This window comes from Lissotriton helveticus, chromosome 1_1 (assembly GCF_964261635.1).
Source record: "Lissotriton helveticus chromosome 1_1, aLisHel1.1, whole genome shotgun sequence".
NCBI classification, from domain to species: domain Eukaryota; kingdom Metazoa; phylum Chordata; class Amphibia; order Caudata; family Salamandridae; genus Lissotriton; species Lissotriton helveticus.
In genome coordinates, this window is record NC_136057.1 from 1,442,273,878 (window position 1) to 1,442,300,495 (window position 26,618).

Genomic DNA, 26,618 nt, shown 5'->3' on the forward strand with positions numbered 1-26,618 from the left:
AGGTTTAGAAGAGAGGCCCAAGATTCTGGCCATAGCTCAAGAATCCTTGAACCGCATTAGGGCAGAGTCTGCTTTGTCCCCAAAAAGACGGGATCCATCAAACAGCATGCCCATCAAGTTTGCCTGGACATCACCCGAGTATCCAGACGTTCTAAGCCAGGCGTGGCGCCGCAAGGCCACTGAGGAATCGCTTTGCCCAGCGAATCAGTTGTGTCAAGGCCACACCTTATGGTAAATTTTGCTGCATCTCTCCAGTCCTTAGCCGCCTGAGAGAGCACAGCCCAGGCCTCATCCGGGACTTGTGGCAGCACTTGGGTGATTGTCTCACAAAGGGAGTGGGAGAATTGGCCCAATGAGCATGCAGTATTTACCACCCAAAATGCCAGGCTAGAGGAATAAAGCAACTTCCCAAGTGATTACAGCCTCTCGGATTCCCTTTCCGGAGGGACAGAAGGGAACGCGCCCTGGGAGGTAGAAGCCTGCACCACCAAGCTTTCAGGGGTGGAGTGTTGGCCGAGGAACTTTGGGTCACCCGGAGCAGGGTGATGGTGGCATGCAATTGTCCTATTCACAGGAGCCCAAGTGCTAGGCTTGGACCACGTGCCTCGAAGGACATCAGTAAGTGCCTCATTGAAGGGAAAAAGTGGTTCAGAGGTAGAAGGTCCAGGCTGAAGCACTTTGTCAGGAGATGAGTCCTGACCTGCACAAAGGGCAACTCCAGTCCGAGGACATCAGCTGCTGTTCTGACCACCCTGGCATAACATGCCCCCTCCTCCATAGCCACAGTTGGCGGAGAGAGCATGCCAGTATCTGGGGAAGTGTCCTGTCCACTGGCCTTCCCAAGTTCCCCATACCAGTCCATCTGCTCTGCAGGAATATCCTGTTGTTCTAAAGGCTCTATAGACCCCTCCCAATCCTCTCACGTGTCTAAAATAACATCATAATATTCAGGAAACCACATAGAACCCCAGGGTTGATTCGCCTTCTGAATCAGGGTTGAGCGATGGCGTTCCGACTCCGTGTCATCGGGGATAAGGGTGGGGCTGGAACCACCGGTGGGCACTGGCAGCCGAGAAGGCACCAACTTTGGGTCTGATGCCGGGGAAGATCACAAGGGCACAACTGGTGCCGTCCTGGATCGTATCCCCGAGGCCCCACTGGCGCCGTGGCCGGAGCCAATACCGTCTAATCCGATGGGGCCCCTTCTAACCACACGGGGCCTGAGGGCTCACCAGAGGGTCGGCCGGCTCAAACACATGGAGCATGGCCTCGTAAAATTCTTCTATTTGAGTGGGAGTTGCTCCGGCTCCCGGAAAGGGAAGGAGGCACAAAATTGACCCTCTTTTCGGCTCTGCAGAACCATGCCTAGAGCGCTAGTGCTCCTTACCTTGTTCCTCGACGGACGACAGTCAAGGCGAAGCTGCTTGGACATAATCTTTTTCTTATGCCAATTTCCTAAGTGTACAGATGACCTCGAGTGGGAAGAAGAGAACTTGGGGCTCCTCCGGGAGCAGTCTTGCGACCCCCTCTTCTTCGAACGCAACTGGGAACATCACGTGGTTTTGCTGGATGCCGTTGACTGCCGGACCACAAGGAGCTTTATACCTCGCTCCCGCAGGGCCTTCAGAGCCATAGCCCCTTCAGAGCCATAGCCCAATAGTCCGAGCATGACTTTAAATCATGGTTGCGCTTGAGACACTAAAGACAGACTAGATGGGGGGGGTCGGCTACCGACATCATACGGTGACAGGCACCGCACGGTTTAAACCCTGTCTTCCTCGAAGAAAAAATGATGAAGTCGACAAAAGTCAAAAAAGGCCTGTCGAACAAGTTACTTACCTTCGGTAACGCTTTTTCTGGTAGATACAATATCTGCCTGTGGATTCCTCACTTTGTGAATATCCCCTTGCGTCAGCAACATTCGGAAATTCTTTTTGTAGCCTCGCGCCGACGTGGACTCGGACGTCATAGAGAACACGACATCGCTCGCGACTCCGCTGACGTCACCGACGCCTACAATAGGCCCACGCCGGCGTGATGACATCAGTTCCGCCCTTTTTTCCGTGCCATCGAGGCACACGGACGGACCAATGACAGTACAAAGGTATACAGTATACACAGTACACAATAGTAAGGGCAAAACACACAGTGTAAAGCAAATGCAGGAAAGCAATTGAAACATTTCCCTGACAACAAAATATATATACATTACATTACAGTAACTCTGGTATAGAAGAGTGGACAACGGGGAGGCGGGAGGGTCAGTGAGGAATCCACAGGCAGATATTGTATCTACCAGAAAAAGCGTTACCGAAGGTAAGTAACTTGTTCTTCTGATAGATACATCTGCCGTGTGGATTCCTCACCTTGTGAATAGAGTCCCACAGCAGTCCCCACTCCTGGAGGAGGGTGTCCACTCTTCTAAACCAGGAAATCCTGAAAGACAGAGCGCGCAAAATGGCCGTCCCTCCTCACCTCGGAATCCAAGCAGTAATGCTTCGCGAAAGTGTGGAGGGAGGCCCAAGTTGCGGCTCTGCAAATGTCCTCAACCGGTACCCCTCTAGCCAAAGCTGAGGACGAAGACTTAGCTCTTGTAGAATGAGCCCTTATACCCTCTGGTGGTTCCTTACCGGCCAAAGAGTAGCAGATCTTAATGCAGAGGACGATCCATCTCGACAAGGTTCTTTTATGGACCGCTCTTCCTTTCTTGCAGCCAGCAAAACCAATGAAGAGCTGGTCATCCAAATGAAAGTCTCTAGATCTGTCCAAGTAAAAAGACACCGCCCTTTTGGGGTCCAGACGGTGCAGTCTCTCTTCCTCCTTAGAAGGGTGAGGGGGAGGATAGAAGGTAGGTAGGGTAATGGACTGTCCTAGATGGAAGGGAGTTACCACCTTAGGCAGAAAAGCAGCCCTGGTCCTAAGAACCATTCGATCAGCATGAATGGTCAAGAAAGGGGGCTTGAAACTAAGAGCTTGAAGCTCACTTACCCTCCTTGCCGAGGGTATTACAACGAGGAAGACTGTTTTAAGAGTAAGAAGTCTCATGGGACATTTGTGAAGAGGCTCAAAGGGAGCACCCATCAAAAAAGTCAATACAAGATTTAAGTCCCACTGAGGCACAATAAAAGGAGAAGGAGGGAACTTATTTGTGAGGCCCTTCAAAAATCTTAAAACCACAGGAGACTTAAAAAGAGATGGCTGGTCAGGCAAGCAGAGAAAAGCCGACAGCGCAGAAAGATAGCCCTTCACTGTGGCAACCGCAAGCCCCTGTTGCGCCAGAAAAAGAGCAAACTGGAGAACATCAGACAAATGGGCTCTCAAAGGGTCAATAGACTTTTCCCCACACCACGTGACAAATTTCGACCATCTATAAGAATAGATAGACTTAGTGGAGTCACGCCTGGCGGATAAAATGACATCCACAACGTCAGGCGGGAGGGAAAAGGAATTCAGGTTGCCCCGCTCAATCTCCAGACATGAAGGTGTAATGTCTGGAGGTGGGGGTGTAGAACCTGCCCCTCCATCTGAGAGAGGAGGTCTGCCCTGAGAGGGAGACGGAGCGGCGGGTGAGAGGAGAGGTGGAGAAGATCTGTATACCACACCCTTCTTGGCCAGTCCGGGGCGACCAATATGACTTGGGCCCGGTCTTGGCGAATCTTCCTCAAAACCCGAGGAATCAAAGGTATGGGAGGAAACGCGTAAAGGAGTTGATTTCCCCAACTCAACTGAAACGCGTCCCCCAAGGCTCCTTGCATCGGAAACTGGAGACTGCAGAACGACAGGCAGTGAGCATTCTCGCGAGTGGCGAACAGGTCCACCCGAGGAGTCCCCCACATCCGAAAGATGTCGTGAACCACCTCCAGGTGAAGCCTCCACTCGTGGTCGGCAGAGAACTGCAGACTGAGACTGTCTGCACGAACGTTCAGAACCCCGGCCAGATGATTTGCCATCAGACAAATCTGATGGTCCTGAACCCAGGACCAGAGACGCAGAGCCTCTCTGCAGAGACACTGCGACCCCACTCCTCCCTGTTTGTTGATGTACCACATCGCGGTCGTGTTGTCCGTCAGGACCTGGATCAAACGACCGCAAAGGGAAGGGAGGAAGGCCTTGAGCGCCAAACGTATCGACCGCAATTCTAGAAGGTTGATGTGAAGCAACCTTTCCTCTGGAGACCAAAGACCCTTGACCTCCAGATCCCCCAGATGAGCACCCCACCCTAGAGTGGAAGCATCCGTTATTACTGTGGCCACCGGGGGAGGCAACTGAAAAGGCTTCCCCTGAGACACGTTGCCTTCCACGCCCCACCAAGACAGATCCGCCGCAGCTTCTCTGGAGATCCTCACTGACTCCCTGAGATCTCCGTTGTGCTGATACCACTGCCTGCGGAGGCACCACTGGAGCGCCCTCATGTGCCAGCGTGCATGGTTGACCAACAGAATGCAAGAAGCCATCAGACCGAGCAGGCGAAGGACCTTCAGGACTGGAACGACCGCTCCATTGTAAAATAAAGGAATCATCTCCTGTATGTCGCGAATCCTTTGAGGGGGAGGGAATGCACGACATACAGTTGTGTCCAGTACAGCACCTATGAACAGGTTGCGCTGGGAGGGCACCAGGTGAGACTTGGGTACATTTATCGAAAAACCCAACCTGTACAACAACTGGGTTGTCTCCTGCAGATGATGGAGCACTCTCTCTGACGACTCTGCTTTGATCAGCCAGTCGTCCAAATATGGGAATACAGGAATCCCTGATCTTCTGAGATGCGCCGCCACCACTGCCATCACCTTGGTGAAGACTCAAGGCGCAGTAGTAAGACCAAACGGAAGGACCGCAAACTGATAGTGCTGCGATCCCACCGTAAAACGGAGATACTTCTTGTGCGACTTCAGGATTGGGATATGAAAATACGCATCCTGTAAGTCGAGCGACACCATCCAGTCTTCTTCCAGCAGAGCCTGAAGAACCTGAGCAAGGGTGAGCATCTTGAATTTCTCCTGCTTCAGATAAAAATTCAAGATCCTGAGATCCAGGATTGGACGAAGCCTGCCATCCTTCTTGGGTATCAGGAAATACCGGGAGTAGCATCCCTGACCCCTTTCCTGCTCTGGGACCACCTCTATCGCACCCTTCTTCAATAGAGTAAGAACTTCCTCCTGAAGAAGCAACAGATGTTCCTCTGAGCAATATCCTTGGCAAGGAGGGTAATTGGGAGGGAACTCCCGAAAGGGAAGGGCATACCCATTTTCTACGAGATTGAGAACCCAAAGATCTGATGTAACCGATTCCCAATCCCGTAGAAAGTGGGTAAGCCGGCCCCCCACCGGACCCACATGATCCTGAATGGCGGATCTAGGGCTGCTTTTCCGTGGCTGGGGGGTTGGAGGAGGTGGAGGAGGAAGAGGCTTGACGCCCTCGAGGACTTGCCCTTTGCTTTCCCCTGTACGACCTATACAAGGTATACTGCTGCTGCTGCTGCTGTTGTTGTTGCTGCTGCTGACCTTGTCTAAATGTACAAAAGGAAGAGCGACCAAAACCTCTGAATTTCCTGGTTGTAGAACCTCTGACTTGAAGACCAAGAGATCTAGCAGTTGCCCTGCTATCCTTGAACCTCTCCAAGGCAGTGTCTGCCTTTTTACCAAAGAGTCCTTCACCATCAAAAGGCAGATCCAACAAAGCAGACTGTACATCAGCCGAAAAATCAGATGATTTCAACCAAGCTAAATGCCTTGTGGCAACCGCCGTGCCCATGATTCTTGCCACAGAATCCGCAGTATCGAGGCCGCTTTGGATGACCTGACGAGCTGCCGCTTGAGTGTCAGATAAAACTTCCTCAAAGTCATTTCTGCTATCTTCTGGAACCTTAGGGATCAATGAACGCATAGAGTCCATAAGTGCATGTACATATCTACCCATAAGGCAAGTGGCATTCGTTGATTTTAATGCCATACTTGCAGAAGAAAAAGTCTTTTTGGCCACTTGATCCTGCTTTCTAGCTTCCTTGTCGCCAGGCACCTGCGGAAAAGCACCAACCGACTTCTTAGAACATGCTGCCTGAATCACCAAACTCTCAGGAGAAGGGTGAGATGACAAAAAGGCAGGATCTTCAGGAGCCACTCTATACCTCCTAGCCACACCTTTCGAAACTGCAGGAGCAGAAAAAGGTTTCTTCCATACTTCCATAATGGGCTCAGTTAGAGTATCATTAAACGGGAGCGAAGGTTCCACAGCAGAGTTCGGAGAATGAAGAACCTCAGTTAGTAAATTTGACTTAAATTCGACAGTAGGCAAAGTTAAACCTAAAAGTCCCGCTGCCTTTCTCATAACCACATGATATGGCTGAACATCCTTAGAGGGTGCATCAGGGCCTGATGGTAAAGCCCACTCTGGAGAAAATTCAAGACCACTCGCCTCTGCCAGGTCCTCGAAATAACTCCCATCCAGCTCACCTTCTTCTAAGTCGGAATGAGACTCACAATACCTCTGTTCTTCTAGGAGACGTTGAGCCTCTCTCCTAGACCTCTGCTTAACGCGGAGTGCAGCCGGATCCACTGCCGAATCCGACGGCGCCGGAGCCGACGTCGGAATCGAATCCGAAGGCTTAGAAGGATGTTCCATAGACTTGCTTGGAGCAGGCGACGCCGGAGCCGCAGTCGTCGACTTCGGTCGAGCCGGTGGCGATATCGGCGTCGACCTCGGTGGAGCCTGGTACTGCCACAGCGGGGTCGGGGCTGGCATATACGGCATGAAAGGTGCCGGGGCATATGAGTGAGGTACACCCAAATTAAATGCCATTGGACCCATGGGACCCGAAGGTGCTCCAGAGGGGTACCATGATCTTGAGAATACACCATACATAGCATTTAGAAACGCAGAAGGGTCCTGACCTGGAGCCGGAAAAGGTGGATGCTCAGGTTGACCTCGAGGTAGATTCAAATCTGTTTCAATAACAGGAGTCGAAGTCTCTTCCTCAACAGGAACTCCACCGGCGTCTTCTGGAGTCGGAGATGGAGCCAGAGACGGAGCCGGAGTCGGATCGGGAACCGGAGTCAGAGAATGAACTAGCGACTCCGAAGGTGAGGCCTCACCTTCCTGATCCGATACTTGTGGAGGAATTACCTTCGACTTCATCCTCTTGGGAGATTTCGACCTTGAGCCAGACTTATCATCCGAATGACGTCGGGACTCATGCCTCCTCTTCTTATGTTTTTTACGAGAGCTGGAAGCGTGATCAGACGAAGACTTCGAAGCCGACGCCTCTCGAGACCTCGATCTGGATCTTGACTTCGACCTCTTCGAGTGTTTTGAAGATCTTCTAACTTTATCCGCCTTCAGCTTAGCCACAAGAAGCTTAGACTCTCTTTCTCGTAGAGCCTTCGGATTCATCTTTTGACACGATGAACATCCATCAACGTCGTGGTCAGAGCTCAGACACCAAATACAGTCTTGATTTGGGGCCGTAACAGACATCATCTTTCCACATTCTCTACAGGGTTTAAAACCTGTTTTCTTTGTCGACATGACAACCGAGTAAAAAGGTCAGAGAATGGAGAATCGAAGAAATATAGTAACAAAGTTACTAGAAGCTACAGAGTATCCCGAAACCGTTAGCGTCGACGACGCGGAAAAAAGGGAACTGATGTCATCACGCCGGCGTGGGCCTATTGTAGGCGTCGGTGATGTCAGCGGAGTCGCGAGCGATGTCGTGTCTCTATGACGTCCGAGTCCACGTCGGCGCGAGGCTACAAAAAGAATTTCCGAATGTTGCTGACGCAAGGGGATATTCACAAGGTGAGGAATCCACACGGCAGATGTATCTATCAGAAAAAAAGGGACAGAGGGGCAGCTCTTCTCTGGCTGGGCGCTTAACTGGTGCAGAAAAAAAAGAACTGACATCCGCACGCCTGGGTGGTGCCTATATAGGTGACCGCAACGTCATACCAGACACTAACGACGCCGTCACGCAGAGCCGAATGGAGCCAACCGATGGCGCGTGCAAGGTTATTGCTCAAGCAAAAGTTTCCGGATCCAGCCTGACACCAGGGCATTTCAAAGGTAAAGAATCTGCAGCTAAAAGTCTCTATAATGCTGGAAGATGGCTCAACATGTTTCCTCCAAATGTGTAAGTAACTTATTGATCTGATAGAGACATCTAGCCGCAGATTCCAAACCTTTCAATTAAATACCCAAGCAATAACATCCCCGGAGGAGGGTCTGCGAACTGATCCTGCAAAGATCCATGACCAGGACTAGTCGTCTATTATAAGAGAGAGAGAAAGAGTAACCGGCTGCTAGGAAGGTAGGTGAGAAAAGAAGACATCCATCAGAAATATTGGGGAAAAACCATAGAGAACTGAAGTCCAAAACTATGGAAGAACATGGAAAAGACATCCATGGTAGAAGAATAAAGAGGTGCTGGAAAGAACACTTTGTATAATCATAATACTACATAGCTCCCCAAAAGGTAACCGGACCATTAGTGGACGGGGATGAAGGCCAAGGACAATAGTTAATACCTCTGAGTAAAAGCTCTTGCCATTAAAAAAAGCAATGTAGACAGCACCAATCAATACTTTGAGAAAAGCAGTGGGAATAAAAACAACAATATTGGGCATAGACCACTCGTGGTGAGAGGAAACACTTTGAGAGAGCACTCTGGGACTATTCAACGTAGAACCCACAGAGGAGGAAGGGTTAGCAATTGCAAAGCAACGAACAAGTGAAGGTCTCTCTAGGACCCTAGAAAAAGCACAGAGACGTAAGCAAAAATGCACTTAATCCTAAGACTATTTATAGAGATACCTATATAAAAGGATATATAAAGGTATAAATATATATAAAGATATGTATATATATATATACACACACACACACACACACATATACGCTGTATAGTAAAATATTTCCAAGAAAGGTACATATAAACGTTCAGAACATCGGTCATTGACCGAAGCTGTGACAAGGGCGAGCTGGCAAACAGCCACATGATACCGTATAAAAGAATAGAGGGAGTGAAGGTATCACAGACCACTACAGACTAAATGGTTACAATCAGGTGACTAAGAGATAACTGAAAAAGAAAACAGCAGGTGAAAAACAACCTTGCTAGAATAGAGAAATGAAGAACCCTATCTGGGACTGTAAAAACGATTGAGTTGAACAAAGGCCTACACAGGAAAGGCCTATTCAGATAACTAGTCTCCATCTTAGAGAAATGATATCAGACGGAAAAAGGGACCTGGTTGAAGCAGCAGATCATTTGTCGCGCTAAATGGGAAGGGTATGCCTAGGCGTGGGTCCCGGGCTCACTGTGCCACTGTATTCAAGCCAACCTGGCTGATGAGGGGTGCTTGTTTCTGTTCCGGGGAGGGCCTGGTCTGTTCCCATGGGGAGCACGGTCAAGACTGATTTGCATATGGCTGGCTCCAAACTGGGGTGCGTGGTGAGCAAAAAAACGATGGATTGAACCCAGATCTGTGACTGGAGGGTGAATGTTTGATTTGTTCAGGATTCCGCCCATCATTGGTTCTTTTTTGAGAAGGAAACCTGGGGCAGACATTATTTTGGTCTACTCAGAAGCTCAAACCTAGCCCACACATTAACTCCATCTCTGTCCTTCACCCTCCCTAATCGCATCTTCGGACATATGTCAGACTCACAAACTGTGCACTTGTCCATTCAAGATTCCCTACCACCACAGTAATGACACTTTTCAAAAAGACTTCATATACTCACACAAAGGAAGAGGAGACAATTTCATTGTTTAAAGAGGAAAATAAACTCCCTACTTCTGTAAGAACGAGGAACGCTCTAAAGATGCTGAGTGAAAATAAATAAATTACTTTCTAAGTGGAGTGGTGTGGCTCACTGGTTAGAGGCGGCAGACCCGTAAGCAGAGGACGGCCCGGGACCAGGGTTCGATTCCCGACGCGGCAGGGTCGTGGACCAGGGTCAGCGGGCTCGATATTTCTCGCCTCGGTGCCTACTCCAGTCAGGGACCACACTCGGCAACTCTGGGCATTAGCCTGCCTCATCTTCACAACGGCCCCCCAGACCGCCGGGGATGCTTGGTCGCACCTTAGAGATACCCATTAGGGACCATCTCTCAGGGTGAGCCAGGACGGGTTCCCCAGCAGTCGAAGCGCGGAGATACTCCTCCGGGAGTTGATTCTAGCGCTATATAAACCCACAATTAAATTAAATTAAATTAAATTAAGGCTTTGTAACTGAACAAAAGCTCAAAACAGGCCCAGCTCTGTTATTGAATTCTTGCATCACATAGCCAGGATAATTAACTGGCTCACACTGCTGTCTACTCTTGGAAAACTGAACTTCTGGATTCCTCAAAGGAGCAATAATAACATTTGTATATGGAAAAGGTGATGCCTATATGCAAAATTCATTGTTTTGTTTTATTTTGGGATGGTGGGGGGAGAACTGAAGTGGGTATTTTATTTAGGTAAATATATTTTATGGTGCTGACTTTTTATAATGGATGGCTTAATCCCTACAAAATGTTGCATTTTATAAACATGTTTTCTTTATGAGAGTTTTCAAAAATGAAATTTATATCTACAAAAATGTGCTCTTGGATACCGCTCAAAGGCAAAAATATTCTAATGTTTCTGGGTATCAAAGAACGCCTCACGGTGGAGAAACACAATACTTGGGGGTGAAAAAAAAGAAATTGTGCTGATTTCTAATATACAAAGATCAGGTTTATAAAAGTAGGTAAACCAGCCCTTGAAAAGCTGATAGATTTATGCCACAACACTGGTGCATCCAATGCAGAATTAGCAGTTTCTATTACATAACTCCAGAAGCCTACACCCTCACTACCCTTAACATGCTTACATATATTACACTAATTCCTTCTTGCAATTCTGCACTGATCAATCATTCCCTCCTTCATCATAGTGTACCTTCCACCACGTGCATTTGCACAATCAACCACACAATCGCAATTACATTTTGTATAGATCTATGTGAATAAGAATGCTAAAATAAAGGATTACAGTAATAAGGAATACAAAATGAATTCATATTGCTGAATTTTTCACTTTATATTAAATTGACACTAATGAAGAACTCATAATAAAGAACACCATAATGGCAAAACGCTGTTGTCAACAATAGCCCTACCTCACAACTAGATACAATTACTCTACGTTAACTCTAGCTCTACTCACTTTAAGAAGTAACCCCACACTTACCCCTAAGTTTCACCCGCCCTTCCACTATATCTAATGGTACACATATCTTGATACATCCTCTATCTTTATATATAAACCTCACTCGTTTTTAGGTCTCGCGACCTATCAATGCGCGCAAGCGCATTGAGCGGAGCGAGAATTCAAGTGCTCAAAAAGTTCGTCAAACCAAGGGCTTTTTGCTGCGGTTTTCTTTGAGTTCACGTGAATCACGTGACCAAACAAGCACGCGCATCAGCCTCCCTCCCTCCATCCTAATTGCATTTTTTCACGGCCGCACAGCACATCAAAGGGCTTCGCCCAGCGTGCGCTCTGCGGCTTCTCCTCCCCTAATTAATCATGGCTGGCCGGCCGTACTTTCAGTTTCCCGGCCGCTCTTGTTTTATCTCTCCCCCACTGTATCTGATTACCTTGCGCTGTGCCTCCGCTGCAACACACAATATCGAACTGCGTCAATGTGACAGTGGTCTTTATATCAAAAATGTACTTTTAGAGATGGGATGTCTTGCGCTCGCCTCAACTAATCGCTTTCACAAGTTTGCTTTTTTCCGCTATTAAAAAACAATCCTCCTGCTACACTTAAACATGGTGTCTCTTTCACTTTACAGCATTACTGGAACAAACAAGCATTGGCATAGCCAATAGGTCTCGCTTTTCACTTATAAGGTCCCAAAGGCGAAACCTATTGGCTATGTCAATGCTTGTTTTATTTGCCTGTTTGCCATTTTTCAAAATCGAAAATGTACTTTACTTTAATGTTTTTCATTTTATCATTACCCCTAAAAAACATATCTTAATTTTAACATTGTCTCGTTTCAGATTTGTAATTATGGTATTTCTTCATTATGAATTGTTTTCACATTATGTAGAGTCTACACTTCATCCCTCTCCTGTCTAGACATATAAAATATGGAGCAATATATCTGAATGTGTGTTGATTGCTGTGGTGGACGAGGAATAATCCACATGTGGTTTCTTCTTGTCATGGGTTGGAGTTCCCATCACCCCAAGATGTAGCAAGTTTTTTTTAACTCCTTGTTGACCCTGCTGTGACCTACTTTAAGGGCTGTAGCTGATGTTCCGAACACTAGCACCTGAGGCAGCCTCTGCACCTCGACTCTCTGATCTGTCCTTTCAGAGTTGGGTATCAGCATCTGTTCCATCACCACTTTTTGCTGGGGCAGAACTCTGACCAGCTCCACCCACTGCTCTGAGCCAGACTGCAGTGACTGTAGGTAGTGCAACCGGTGCTCAGCGCCTCTCAGGCTGCGGCAGGCTAACTGCTGTGTCGCTACACTGCTCTCTAACTTGTTTGATTGCTCTGAGGCTGGCAGCTGCTGCAGTTCCTCCTCCTTGTTCTTCAGCTTCTGCTCTTCCTTCCTTTTCATAACCATAAAGGGCACCTGACTGACTGAGTTCTGTATGATAAAAAGAGAGAAAGATGAAGGCTACACAGTTCAGGAAGATAGCAGCTAGGGTGAGAGGCAAGTGATAGTGAGAAGAACTCTAAATTGAGGAAGACATCATTAGTTAATGAACATTCTGTCCGGCTTTTCACATCTCTATGAAGAGGACAGCATCTGCCATCCCTAAATGGGTTGCAGGCACCCACCTTTCAAGTACAGGCATTCAAATCATTTCTGCACTACTGTGTATATCTCAGTTTTGTTAAATTGAACAAAGAAATCTTCAATGGAAATGTTGAATATATGTCCTGGGTGTCGTGTTTGTGGGAAACGTGTTGGAAACTGGTGGTTTCTGATCAATTACGTGATAGATGCAATGCTTAGAGCTATTAAGCTTTTGTGCTAATGAACAAGTTACTTACCTTCGGTAACGCTTTTTCTGGTAGATACAATATCTGCCTGTGAATTCCTCACCTTGTGAATATCCCCTTGCGTCAGCAACATTCGGAAATTCTTTTTGTAGCCTCGCGCCGACGTGGACTCGGACGTCATAGAGACACGACATCGCTTGCGACTCCGCTGACGTCACCGACGCCTATAAAAAGCCCCCGCCGGCGTGATGACATCAGTTCCGCCCTTTTTTCCGTGCCATCGAGGCACACGGACGGACCAATGACAGTAGATATATACAAAGTATACACAGTACACAATAGTCAAGGCAAAACACACAGTGTAAAGCAAATGCAGGAAAGCAATTGAAACATTTCCCTGACAACAAAATATATATACATTACATTACAGTAACTCTGGCATAGAAGAGTGGACAACGGGGAGGCGGGTGGGTCAGTGAGGAATCCACAGGCAGATATTGTATCTACCAGAAAAAGCGTTACCGAAGGTAAGTAACTTGTTCTTCTGATAGATACATCTGCCGTGTGGATTCCTCACCTTGTGAATAGAGTCCCACAGCAGTCCCCACTCCCGGAGGAGGGTGTCCACTCTTCTAAACCAGGAAATCCTGAAGGACAGAACGCGCAAAGTGGCCGTCCCTCCTCACTTCGGAATCCAAGCAGTAATGCTTCGGGAAAGTGTGGAGGGAAGACCAAGTTGCCGCTCTACAAATATCCTCTACAGGAACACCTCTAGCCAACGCTGAGGTCGAAGACTTAGCTCTTGTAGAGTGAGCCCTTATACCCTCTGGTGGTTCCTTACCGGCCAAAGAGTAGCAGATCTTAATGCAGAGGACGATCCATCTCGACAAGGTTCTTTTATGGACCGCTCTTCCTTTCTTGCAGCCAGCAAACCCAATGAAGAGCTGGTCATCCAAACGAAAGTCTTTAGCTCTGTCCAAGTAAAAAGACACCGCCCTCTTAGGGTCCAGACGGTGCAGTCTCTCTTCCTCCTTAGAAGGGTGAGGGGGAGGATAGAAGGTAGGTAGGGTAATGGACTGACCAAGGTGGAAGGGAGTCACCACCTTAGGCAGAAAAGCAGCCCTGGTCCTAAGAACCATTCGATCAGCATGAACGGTCAAGAAAGGGGGCTTGAGACTAAGAGCTTGAAGCTCACTTACCCTCCTTGCCGAGGTTATTGCAACGAGGAAGACTGTTTTAAGAGTAAGAAGCCTCATGGGACATTTGTGAAGAGGCTCAAAGGGAGCACCCATCAGAAAGGTCAAGACAAGATTTAAGTCCCACTGAGGCACAATAAAAGGAGTAGGAGGGAACTTATTTGTGAGGCCCTTCAAAAATCTTAAAACCACAGGAGACTTAAAAAGAGATGGCTTATCAGGCAAGCAGAGAAAAGCCGACAGCGCAGAAAGATAGCCCTTAACTGTGGCAACCGCAAGTCCCTGTTGCGCCAGAGAAAGGGCAAACTGGAGAACATCAGACAAATGGGCTCTCAAAGGGTCAATAGACTTTTCCCCACACCACGTGACAAATTTTGACCATCTATAAGAATAGATGGACTTAGTGGAGTCACGCCTGGCTGACAAGATGACATCCACAACGTCAGGCGGGAGGGAAAAGGAATTCAGGTTGCCCCGTTCAATCTCCAGGCATGAAGGTGTAATGTCTGGAGGTGGGGGTGTAGAACCTGCCCCTCCATCTGAGAGAGGAGGTCTGCCCTTAGAGGGAGACGGAGCGGCGGGTGAGAGGAGAGGTGGAGAAGATCTGTATACCACACCCTTCTTGGCCAGTCCGGGGCGACCAATATGACTTGGGCCCGGTCTTGGCGAATCTTCCTCAAAACCCGAGGAATCAAAGGTATGGGAGGAAACGCGTAAAGGAGTTGATTTTCCCAACTCAACAGAAACGCGTCCCCCAAGGCTCCTTGCATCAGAAACTGGAGACTGCAGAACGACAGGCAGTGAGCATTCTCGCGAGTGGCGAACAGGTCCACCCGAGGAGTCCTCCACATCCGAAAGATGTCGTGAACCACCTCCGGGTGAAGCCTCCACTCGTGGTCGGCAGAGAACTGCCGACTGAGACTGTCTGCACGAACGTTCAGAACCCCGGCCAGATGATTTGCCATCAGACAAATCTGATGGTCCTGAACCCAGGACCAGAGACGCAGAGCCTCTCTGCAGAGACACTGCGACCCCACTCCTCCCTGTTTGTTGATGTACCACATCGCGGTTGTGTTGTCCGTCAGGACCTGGATCGAACGACCGCGAAGGGAAGGGAGGAAGGCCTTGAGCGCCAAACATATCGCCCGCAATTCTAGAAGGTTGATGTGAAGCAACCTTTCCTCTGGAGACCAAAGACCCTTGACCTCCAGATCCCCCAGATGAGCACCCCACCCTAGAGTGGATGCATCCGTTATCACTGTGGCCACTGGGGGAGGCAACTGAAAAGGCTTCCCCTGAGACAGGTTGCCTTCTACGCCCCACCAAGACAGATCCGCCGCAGCTTCTCTGGAGATCCTCACTGACTCCCTGAGATCTCCGTTGTGCTGATACCACTGCCTGCAGAGGCACCACTGGAGCGCCCTCATGTGCCAGCGTGCATGGTTGACCAACAGAATGCAAGAAGCCATCAGACCGAGCAGGCGAAGGACCTTCAGGACTGGAACGACCGCTCCATTGAAAAATAAAGGAATCCTCTCCTGTATGTCGCGAATCCTTTGAGGGGGAGGGAATGCACGACATACAGTTGTGTCCAGTACAGCACCTATGAACAGGTTGCACTGGGAGGGTACCAGGTGAGACTTGGGTACGTTTATCGAAAAACCCAACCTGTACAACAACTGGGTTGTCTCCTGCAGATGATGGAGCACTCTCTCTGACGACTCTGCTTTGATCAGCCAGTCGTCCAAATAAGGGAATACAGGAATCCCTGATCTTCTGAGATGCGCCGCCACCACTGCCATCACCTTGGTGAAGACTCGAGGCGCAGTAGTAAGACCAAACGGAAGGACCGCAAACTGATAGTGCTGCGATTCCACCGTAAAACGGAGATACTTCTTGTGCGACTTCAGGATTGGGATATGAAAATACGCATCCTGTAAGTCGAGCGACACCATCCACTCTTCTTCCAGCAGAGCCTGAAGAACCTGAGCAAGGGTGAGCAGCTTGAATTTCTCCTGCTTCAGATAAAAATTCAAGATCCTGAGATACAGGATTGGACGAAGCCTGCCATCCTTCTTGGGTATCAGGAAATACCGGGAGTAGCATCCCTGACCCCTTTCCTGCTCCGGGACCACCTCTATCGCACCTTTTCTCAATAGAGTTTGAACTTCCTCCTGAAGGAGTAACAGATGTTCCTCTGAGCAATATCCCTGACAAGGAGGGTAATTTGGAGGGAATTCCCGAAAGGGAAGGGCATACCCATTTTCTACGAGATTGAGAACCCAAAGATCTGATGTAACCGATTCCCAATCCCGTAGAAAGTGGGTAAGCCGACCCCCCACCGGACCTACATGATCCTGAATGGCGGATCTAGGGCTGCTTTTCCGTGGCTGGGGGGTTGGGGGAGGTGGAGGAGGAAGAGGATTGACGCCCTCGAGGACGTGCTCTCTGCTTTCCCCTGTATGACCTATACAAGGTATTTTGCTGCTGCTGCTGTTGTTGCTGCTGCTGACCTTGTCTATATGAACGAAAGGAAGAGCGACCAAACCCTCTGAATTTCCTGGTTGTAGAACCTCTGACCTGAAGGCCAAGAGATCTAGCAGTTGCTCTGCTATCCTTGAATCTCTCCAAGGCCGTGTCTGCTTTTTTTCCAAAGAGTCCTTCACCATCGAAAGGCAAATCCAATAAAGCAGACTGCACATCAGCCGAAAAATCAGATGATTTCAACCAAGCTGAATGCCTTGTGGCAACCGCCGTGCCCCTGATTCTTGCCACAGAATCCGCAGTATCGAGGCCGCTTTGGATGACCTGACGAGCTGCCGCTTGAGTGTCAGATAAAACTTCCTCAAAGTCATTTCTGCTATCCTCTGGAACCTTAGGGATCAATGAACGCATAGAGTCCATAAGTGCATGTACATATCTACCCATAAGGCAAGTGGCATTAGATGATTTTAATGCCATACTAGCAGAAGAAAAAGTCTTTTTGGCGACTTGATCCTGTTTCCTGGCCTCTTTGTCGCCAGGCACCTGCGGAAAAGCACCAACCGACTTCTTAGAACATGCGGCCTGAATCACCAAACTCTCAGGAGAAGGGTGAGATGACAAGAAGGCAGGATCTTCAGGAGCCACTCTATACCTCCTAGCCACACTTTTCTAAACTGCAGGAGCAGAAAAAGGTTTTTTCCATACTTCCATAATGGGCTCCGTTAAAGCATCATTAAATGGTAGTAAAGGTTCCACTGCTGAGTTCGGAGAATGAAGAACCTCAGTCAGTAAATTTGACTTAAATTCGACAGTAGGTAAAGTTAAACCTAAAAGTCCTGCTGCCTTTTTCATAACAACAAGATATGGCTGAACATCTCTAGAGGGTGTATCAGGTCCCGAAGGTAAAGCCCATTCTGGAGAAAATTCAAGACCACTCGCCTCTGCCAGGTCCTCGAAATAACTCCCATCCAGCTCACCTTCTTCCAAGTCTGAATGAGACTCACAAATTCTCTGTTCATCTAGGAGACGTTGAGCCTCTCTCCTAGACCTCAGCTTAACTCGAAGTGCAGCCGGATCCAATGTCGAATCCGACGGCGCCGGAGCCGACGTCGGAATCGAATCCGAAGGCTTGGAAGGATGTTCCATAGACTTGCTTGGAGCCGGCGACGCCGGAGCTGGAGTCGTCGACTTCGGTCGAGCCGGCGTCAATATCGGCGTCGACCTCGGTGGAGCCTGGTACTGCCACAGCGGGGTCGGGGCTGGCATATACGGCATGAAAGTTGCCGGAGCATATGAGTGAGGTACACCCAAATTAAAAGTCATTGGACCCATGGGACCCGAAGGTGCTCCAGAGGGGTACCATGATCTTGAGAAAACACCATACATAGCGTTTAGAAACGCAGAAGGGTCCTGACCTGGAGCTGGAAATGGTGGATGCTCAGGTTGACCTCGAGGCAGATTTGAATCTGTTTCCATAACAGGATTCGAAGTCTCCTCCTCAACAGGAACTCCATCGGCGTCCTCCGGAGTCGAAGATGGAGCCGGAGACGGAGCCGGAGTCGGATCCGGAACCGGAGTCGGAGAATGGACTAGCGACTCCGAAGGTGAGGCCTCACCTTCCTGATCCGACACTTGTGGAGGAATTACCTTCGACTTCATCCTCTTGGGAGATTTCGATCTTGAGCCAGACTTATCATCCGAATGATGTCGGAACTCATGTCTCCTCTTCTTATGTTTTTTACGAGAGCTGGAAGCGTGATCAGATGAAGACTTCGAGACCGACGCCTCACGAGATCTCGACCTGGATCTCGACTTCGATCTCTTCGAGTGTTTTGAAGATCTTCTAACTTTACTCGCCTTCAGCTTAGCCACAAGAAGTTTTGACTCTCTTTCTCGTAGAGCCTTCGGATTCATCTTCTGACACGACAAACACCCATCCACGTCGTGGTCAGAGCTCAGACACCAAATGCAGTCTTGGTGTGGGTCTGTAACGGACATCATCTTCCCACATTCTCTACAAGGCTTAAAACCTGTTTTCTTTGTCGACATGACAATCAAGTAAAACGTTTTACAACAGTTTTAAGCGATATGCACTCCTATTTTTATCAGTTTAACTTAAATGTCAACAAATTATATCTGGTGCTGACCCATATCTTGACTGGCCCCTAGTCAAGTTGGTAAAAAATGAAAAAAAATCACAGAAACCTGTGTTATGGGGAGCACTATTCACTCATTCACAGTAACGTGATTTGTTTTTTCTTATTTTTCATCCATATATTCAGTCCAACATAAACATCATAAGTTTAACAGCCTTATAATTCATCAAAAGTTCAAACTTATGTATCCAAAGTCATATTGATCAAACTGAAAACCTTAACAAACAAGAAAGTAAATGCTCATCAAACGGTGATCGTATTTCATTTCTTCAAAGTTGACTTTATTCTTCTTTTTCATCAATAAATGCGACAATCTGAGTTCTTCAAACAACTCTCCATAATTCAACAAATGATGACATATCCCAATGCATTTCGGTATGCACCTTCGTCAGGGGAATGCACTATAAGTAACAAAAATTCTATCATGTATATATCCGGTAGATACAATATTTACAATCACAAATACAACAGTTTCATTATTTGGTAATCGAACAGCAACCAGAAGATCTCCTAGTGTAATCCATGCATCTAATGTGTGATTAAAAATCATGCTCACAAAAGTTCACCTGCCACCTTATAAACCAAACCGAAAACGTGGTGAACAGCCCAGTGCTACCACCACCTCCTACTTACTACATTCCAAAAATAACCTAATCTGAACAAAAACCATGCGGGTCAATTAAATGTTCTAAAATACTGGCGGTGCCGTATCTAGGCACTCTTACCTTCATTCAATCAATGAAGCAAAAAAGTCGACCACGGTCAAAGTCCGTGCTATTCTTTTTCTAAAAAACAAGGCGGTGCTCTTAGTACACTAAATCCATTGCCTCATGACTCGCTTTTACATTACAAATAGAGCCGGTACTTACTTGGTCTCCAAGACCCCAATTGTAAATCTTTGTGGCGCTATTTCAATCAAGTCGTGCCCTTAATCTGTAACACATTAAAGGAGAGAACTCCTTAGTATTTAGATGGTATATGTTACCATGTGTCGTAATGCTTAATTTATGTAGCGTCATCTTACCTCTATATATTTAATCAAACGCTCCGCGTTACTCTGAGGTTCTCTCTTTCTGTCGCTTTCTCGCTAGGTCGAGCCCTGTTCAAAACGCCGGTATATGGCGTCTGACGTCATACTGCTAAGGAAATCGAAAACGGACTCCCGGCTTACACGTCCTCATCCAAAATGGCACCCGTTTATTTACTAATCGCGAAGATACGAGTAAACTAGTCCCATTCCAAGTTATTGGAAATAAGACTAGGCTCGTAATTCCAATAGCCAAAATAAGACTAATGAAACTAATAATAACAAAATAACAATAACAAAGAAAGTGTATGAGTCAATACACGTATCAAGAAATGTGAGATTTTATGAGCATGAATGTCAATAACACTTAAATGTAATATAAAAAACATTAAAATACAGGTACCAAGCATATATTTTACAGCATAATGTTACAGGAAACAAATCATCTCAATCTTGTCATTGAGTCCATAGGGTGTCAGCGTCCTAAGGGACTTTATCCAGTATGTTTCTCTTTGTGCCAACAATCTAGTTGTGTCAACATGAGGTTTTTCCACCAATCTTTCTAGTACAGTGAATTTCAATTGAGGTATCGAGTGACCCCTCTCATGCCAATGTACAGCCAAACACGATTTCATATTCTTTGTACGTATCATACTCTTATGTTCGGTCATCCGAACCTTCACCTTCCTTGTAGTGCGTCCAACGTAGACTAGTCCACATGGACATTTGATTGCATATATTAGAACACTAGAGTTACAATCAGACGTGTGTCTCAGGGTTATGTTTTTGCCTGTTTGGGGGTGAGCAAATGAATTGCCTACCAATACATTGCCGCAATGACCGCAGTTTAAACATTTCATCATACCTTTCTGGCCTAGGTCTGTGCTTTCATGCCTGCGATCCTTTAGAAGTTCCTTAATGTTCCTCGACCTTGAGTGTGCAAATAGGGGTTTGTCTAAAAATACCTGCTTAAAATCAGGTTCTTGCTCGATTATTTCCCAACGTTTCCTTACACATTTTTTTATAGCCGCTGCGGCTGTAGAGAATTTAAGTACATAGACTTCCCTCCTGTTTTGGCTTCTTTCTCTTTTTTCCAACATGGTGGATCTAGGCATGGTTTTTACTCTATTCTCGGCTTGATCAAGAATTGTATCCGGATACCCCCTTGTTTTATATTCTGAGCGCATTCTAGTAATGGTCTCAAACCCTTGTTTCTCATCTGAACAGATCCTTCTTGCCCTGATAAATTGTGACAGTGGTAGGTGTCTTTTTAGTGATTCTGAATGAAAGCTATCGAAGTGTAAAGCATTATTTCTGTCCGTTGACTTCTTAAATACGCTTGTCACAAGTGTATTCCCTTTTTTTGTGATCATGATGTCAAGATAGCTTATTTGTTCCGCACTGATAGTGTAAGTGAATTTGATGAAGGCATGACAGTTGTTTAACTCATGGAGTTGTGCTCGTAGCTTTTCTTCTGATCCTTTCCACACAACCAGTATATCGTCGATATACCTAAGGTATAGTGCTAGATGTTGTTGCCAATTTTCGTTCTGCAATATGTGCTCATCCTCAAATTTGGACATAAACATATTAGCATATGTAGGTGCCCCGGTAAACCCCATAGAGGTACCCGTCTTTTGTAGGAAAAAACAATTCTGCCATTGAAAATATCCATGATATAAACAAAATTGTAGTAATTCAAGAAGAAAAATGTTATGACCCTCCTCATACTCATGTCTCAACAGCATCCACTCTGCTGCCTCTAGACCGTCCATATGTGGGATAGAAGTGTACAGGGCTGAAACATCAACAGTGCACAACCTCACTTCCTCATTATCAAAAATAGGCACACTCTGTAATTTCCGTAGACAATCCGTGGTGTCTTGTACAAAAGTAGACCATTGTTGCACCAAAGGTTGCATAAAATGATCTAGATATCTCCCTACTGGTTCATGTAGTGACCCACATCCCGCCACAATGGGTCGAAATGGTGGGTCTACCGGGTCTTTGTGCATCTTAGGCAACATATATATATATGGCCTATTTGGATGCTCTGTGGTCAGATACCTTCTTGTTTGTTCATCAATCCTGCCTAACTCGATGGCTCTTTTTAAGATTTCAGATAGAATTCTCTGGAACTCCATTGTGGGGTCCGTCTCTAACTGTATATAGGTGTTGGTGTCCTTCACATGTTGATCTACCTTCTGATGGTAATAGGCAGTATTGAGCACCACTAATGCTCCGCCTTTGTCTGCAGATACTATAGTTAGTGTCTCATTCGAGGCCAATTCATTAAGTGCCAACGTTTCATGTCTGGTCAAATTTCTTTTGGTTTGTCTGTGATGTTTTAATTCAGCAAAATCTTTTTTTACCAATGTTTCGAAAAGATCTAAAGCTTTATGCGTCATAGGTGGCATAAATGTGCTTTTGGGTTTAAATTTTTTGGTTCCTGACGTGTCTGTCATAGGTTCAGGATTCTCCACATGTTGACACAACTAGATTGTTGGCACAAAGAGAAACATACTGGATAAAGTCCCTTAGGACGCTGACACCCTATGGACTCAATGACAAGATTGAGATGATTTGTTTCCTGTAACATTATGCTGTAAAATATATGCTTGGTACCTGTATTTTAATGTTTTTTATATTACATTTAAGTGTTATTGACATTCATGCTCATAAAATCTCACATTTCTTGATACGTGTATTGACTCATACACTTTCTTTGTTATTGTTATTTTGTTATTATTAGTTTCATTAGTCTTATTTTGGCTATTGGAATTACGAGCCTAGTCTTATTTCCAATAACTTGGAATGGGACTAGTTTACTCGTATCTTCGCGATTAGTAAATAAACGGGTGCCATTTTGGATGAGGACGTGTAAGCCGGGAGTCCGTTTTCGATTTCCTTAGCAGTATGACGTCAGACGCCATATACCGGCGTTTTGAACAGGGCTCGACCTAGCGAGAAAGCGACAGAAAGAGAGAACCTCAGAGTAACGCGGAGCGTTTGATTAAATATATAGAGGTAAGATGACGCTACATAAATTAAGCATTACGACACATGGTAACATATACCATCTAAATACTAAGGAGTTCTCTCCTTTAATGTGTTACAGATTAAGGGCACGACTTGATTGAAATAGCGCCACAAAGATTTACAATTGGGGTCTTGGAGACCAAGTAAGTACCGGCTCTATTTGTAATGTAAAAGCGAGTCATGAGGCAATGGATTTAGTGTACTAAGAGCACCGCCTTGTTTTTTAGAAAAAGAATAGCACGGACTTTGACCGTGGTCGACTTTTTTGCTTCATTGATTGAATGAAGGTAAGAGTGCCTAGATACGGCACCGCCAGTATTTTAGAACATTTAATTGACCCGCATGGTTTTTGTTCAGATTAGGTTATTTTTGGAATGTAGTAAGTAGGAGGTGGTGGTAGCACTGGGCTGTTCACCACGTTTTCGGTTTGGTTTATAAGGTGGCAGGTGAACTTTTGTGAGCATGATTTTTAATCACACATTAGATGCATGGATTACACTAGGAGATCTTCTGGTTGCTGTTCGATTACCAAATAATGAAACTGTTGTATTTGTGATTGTAAATATTGTATCTACCGGATATATACATGATATAATTTTTGTTACTTATAGTGCATTCCCCTGACAAAGGTGCATACCGAAATGCATTGGGATATGTCATCATTTGTTGAATTATGGAGAGTTGTTTGAAGAACTCAGATTGTCGCATTTATTGATGAAAAAGAAGAATAAAGTCAACTTTGAAGAAATGAAATACGATCACCGTTTGATGAGCATTTACTTTCTTGTTTGTTAAGGTTTTCAGTTTGATCAATAAGACTGTGGATACATTAAGTTTGAACTTTTGATGAATTATAAGGCTGTTAAACTTATGATGTTTATGTTGGACTGAATATATGGATGAAAAATAAGAAAAAACAAATCACGTTACTGTGAATGAGTGAATAGTGCTCCCCATAACACAGGTTTCTGTGAATTTTTTTCATTTTTTACCAACTTGACTAGGGGCCAGTCAAGATATGGGTCAGCACCAGATATAATTTGTTGACATTTAAGTTAAACTGATAAAAATAGGAGTGCATATCGCTTAATACTGTTGTAAATATTGTACTTTCTTAGCTCCGTTTGTGATTTGCACCCACGTGTAAAGATGGATTTTGATGAAATAGCTCAGATGACAAAGAATCAAGCAGATGTAAAAGGTTACACAGCAGAGGAAGCCGAGAACATTTACACCCTGATTAAAGAAACCAGAGATCTAAAAACCAAGCCAGGCACTACAGCACAATTAGTAAAACAACTACAGTACACTTTACGCAAAGAAATTAATCAGAGGCTCCACGCCACAACCCTGATACAATACCATAGGGTTAAACGTATTCCTAGGGGACTGCGGATTTCACTAAGACCAATGCTGTTCAAATTTAATAAACCGTTTTTAGCAAGATGGTTTGCGATATTGAACAAATGTTCACTTGATTTAGTACTTCTTATAGTTGAAGAGTTGTCTAATGTTTTGAAGGAGCTAGAGGTAGAGATTAATGACATGAAAACTGAATTGTCTACACGTATGTCTGCTGAGGATATGGATAAGACTCTGAAAGAAATTACTGATAAACTAGACGAACACACAAAGGAAGTTCACGAAAGAAAATTGAGGAAATTCAAGCGAGATACATTGGACTATAAGCTGGACGAGGTATACAGCTGGGCCGACAATTATGCACAAAGAAGGGCATTTAGAAAACCGACAGAAAATACCTCAGAGGAGAGTTTGGCTACAGACCAAGACACTTTACCTACACGTCCCTCAGTAGAGACAACAGCAGCAGGTGTATGCGCAGAAAGTATGACAAGCAACCAGGGTAGGCAGTCTTTTTTAGAAGGGGGCCACAGTTCCAATCACCCACCGGACGCACAACACACACAAAGCAGAACAAACGAACAAGGAGGGGACAAGGTAAAAAAACAAGACGCAGTAAGACGCAACCCAAAGAGGAATTGATTATGAACATCTCAGATATTGTGTTAACTCCCACACAAATAGCAGTTTTGAATAAGGGTATGTCGTTTGTGCCTACATATCAAAGTAATGATCTCGAGACTGAAGTTTCCTTTTTTAAATTTATGAGGAAGTTGAGACTCAGATGGTTCTTTCACCAAATAGCCGCAGAGAATCCTGAACCTATGACAGACACGTCAGGAACCAAAAAATTTAAACCCAAAAGCACATTTATGCCACCTATGACGCATAAAGCTTTAGATCTTTTCGAAACATTGGTAAAAAAAGATTTTGCTGAATTAAAACATCACAGACAAACCAAAAGAAATTTGACCAGACATGAAACGTTGGCACTTAATGAATTGGCCTCGAATGAGACACTAACTATAGTATCTGCAGACAAAGGCGGAGCATTAGTGGTGCTCAATACTGCCTATTACCATCAGAAGGTAGATCAACATGTGAAGGACACCAACACCTATATACAGTTAGAGACGGACCCCACAATGGAGTTCCAGAGAATTCTATCTGAAATCTTAAAAAGAGCCATCGAGTTAGGCAGGATTGATGAACAAACAAGAAGGTATCTGACCACAGAGCATCCAAATAGGCCATATATATATATGTTGCCTAAGATGCACAAAGACCCGGTAGACCCACCATTTCGACCCATTGTGGCGGGATGTGGGTCACTACATGAACCAGTAGGGAGATATCTAGTTCATTTTATGCAACCTTTGGTGCAACAATGGTCTACTTTTGTACAAGACACCACGGATTGTCTACGGAAATTACAGAGTGTGCCTATTTTTGATAATGAGGAAGTGTGGTTGTGCACTGTTGATGTTTCAGCCCTGTACACTTCTATCCCACATATGGAAGGTCTAGAGGCAGCAGAGTGGATGCTGTTGAGACATGAGTATGAGGAGGGTCATAACATTTTTCTTCTTGAATTACTACAATTTTGTTTATATCATGGATATTTTCAATGGCAGAATTGTTTTTTCCTACAAAAGACGGGTACCTCTATGGGGTTTACCGGGGCACCTACATATGCTAATATGTTTATGTCCAAATTTGAGGATGAGCACATATTGCAGAACGAAAATTGGCAACAACATCTAGCACTATACCTTAGGTATATCGACGATATACTGGTTGTGTGGAAAGGATCAGAAGAAAAGCTACGAGCACAACTCCATGAGTTAAACAACTGTCATGCCTTCATCAAATTCACTTACACTATCAGTGCGGAACAAATAAGCTATCTTGACATCATGATCACAAAAAAAGGGAATACACTTGTGACAAGCGTATTTAAGAAGTCAACGGACAGAAATAATGCTTTACACTTCGATAGCTTTCATTCAGCATCACTAAAAAGACACCTACCACTGTCACAATTTATCAGGGCAAGAAGGATCTGTTCAGATGAGAAACAAGGGTTTGAGACCATTACTAGAATGCGCTCAGAATATAAAACAAGGGGGTATCCGGATACAATTCTTGATCAAGCCGAGAATAGAGTAAAAACCATGCCTAGATCCACCATGTTGGAAAAAAGAGAAAGAAGCCAAAACAGGAGGGAAGTCTATGTACTTAAATTCTCTACAGCCGCAGCGGCTATAAAAAAATGTGTAAGGAAACGTTGGGAAATAATCGAGCAAGAACCTGATTTTAAGCAGGTATTTTTAGACAAACCCCTATTTGCACACTCAAGGTCGA

At 45.7% G+C, this 26,618-nt stretch overlaps 1 protein-coding gene across 7 annotated transcripts in view; it reads right to left on the reverse strand.

The window, feature by feature from the left end:
- Positions 1–26,618, reverse strand: part of RFX1 (regulatory factor X1) — a 529,043-nt gene that overhangs the window by 357,356 nt on the left and 145,069 nt on the right. For 3 of the 7 annotated variants that reach the window (XM_078685642.1, XM_078685636.1, XM_078685632.1), the window contains one exon: positions 12,272–12,631. The exons of the other annotated variants lie outside the window; for them this stretch is intronic. In XM_078685642.1, the coding sequence (XP_078541768.1) occupies positions 12,272–12,631 (360 nt within the window). The remainder of the gene's footprint in view (positions 1–12,271; positions 12,632–26,618) is intronic. 7 annotated transcript variants of the gene reach the window in all.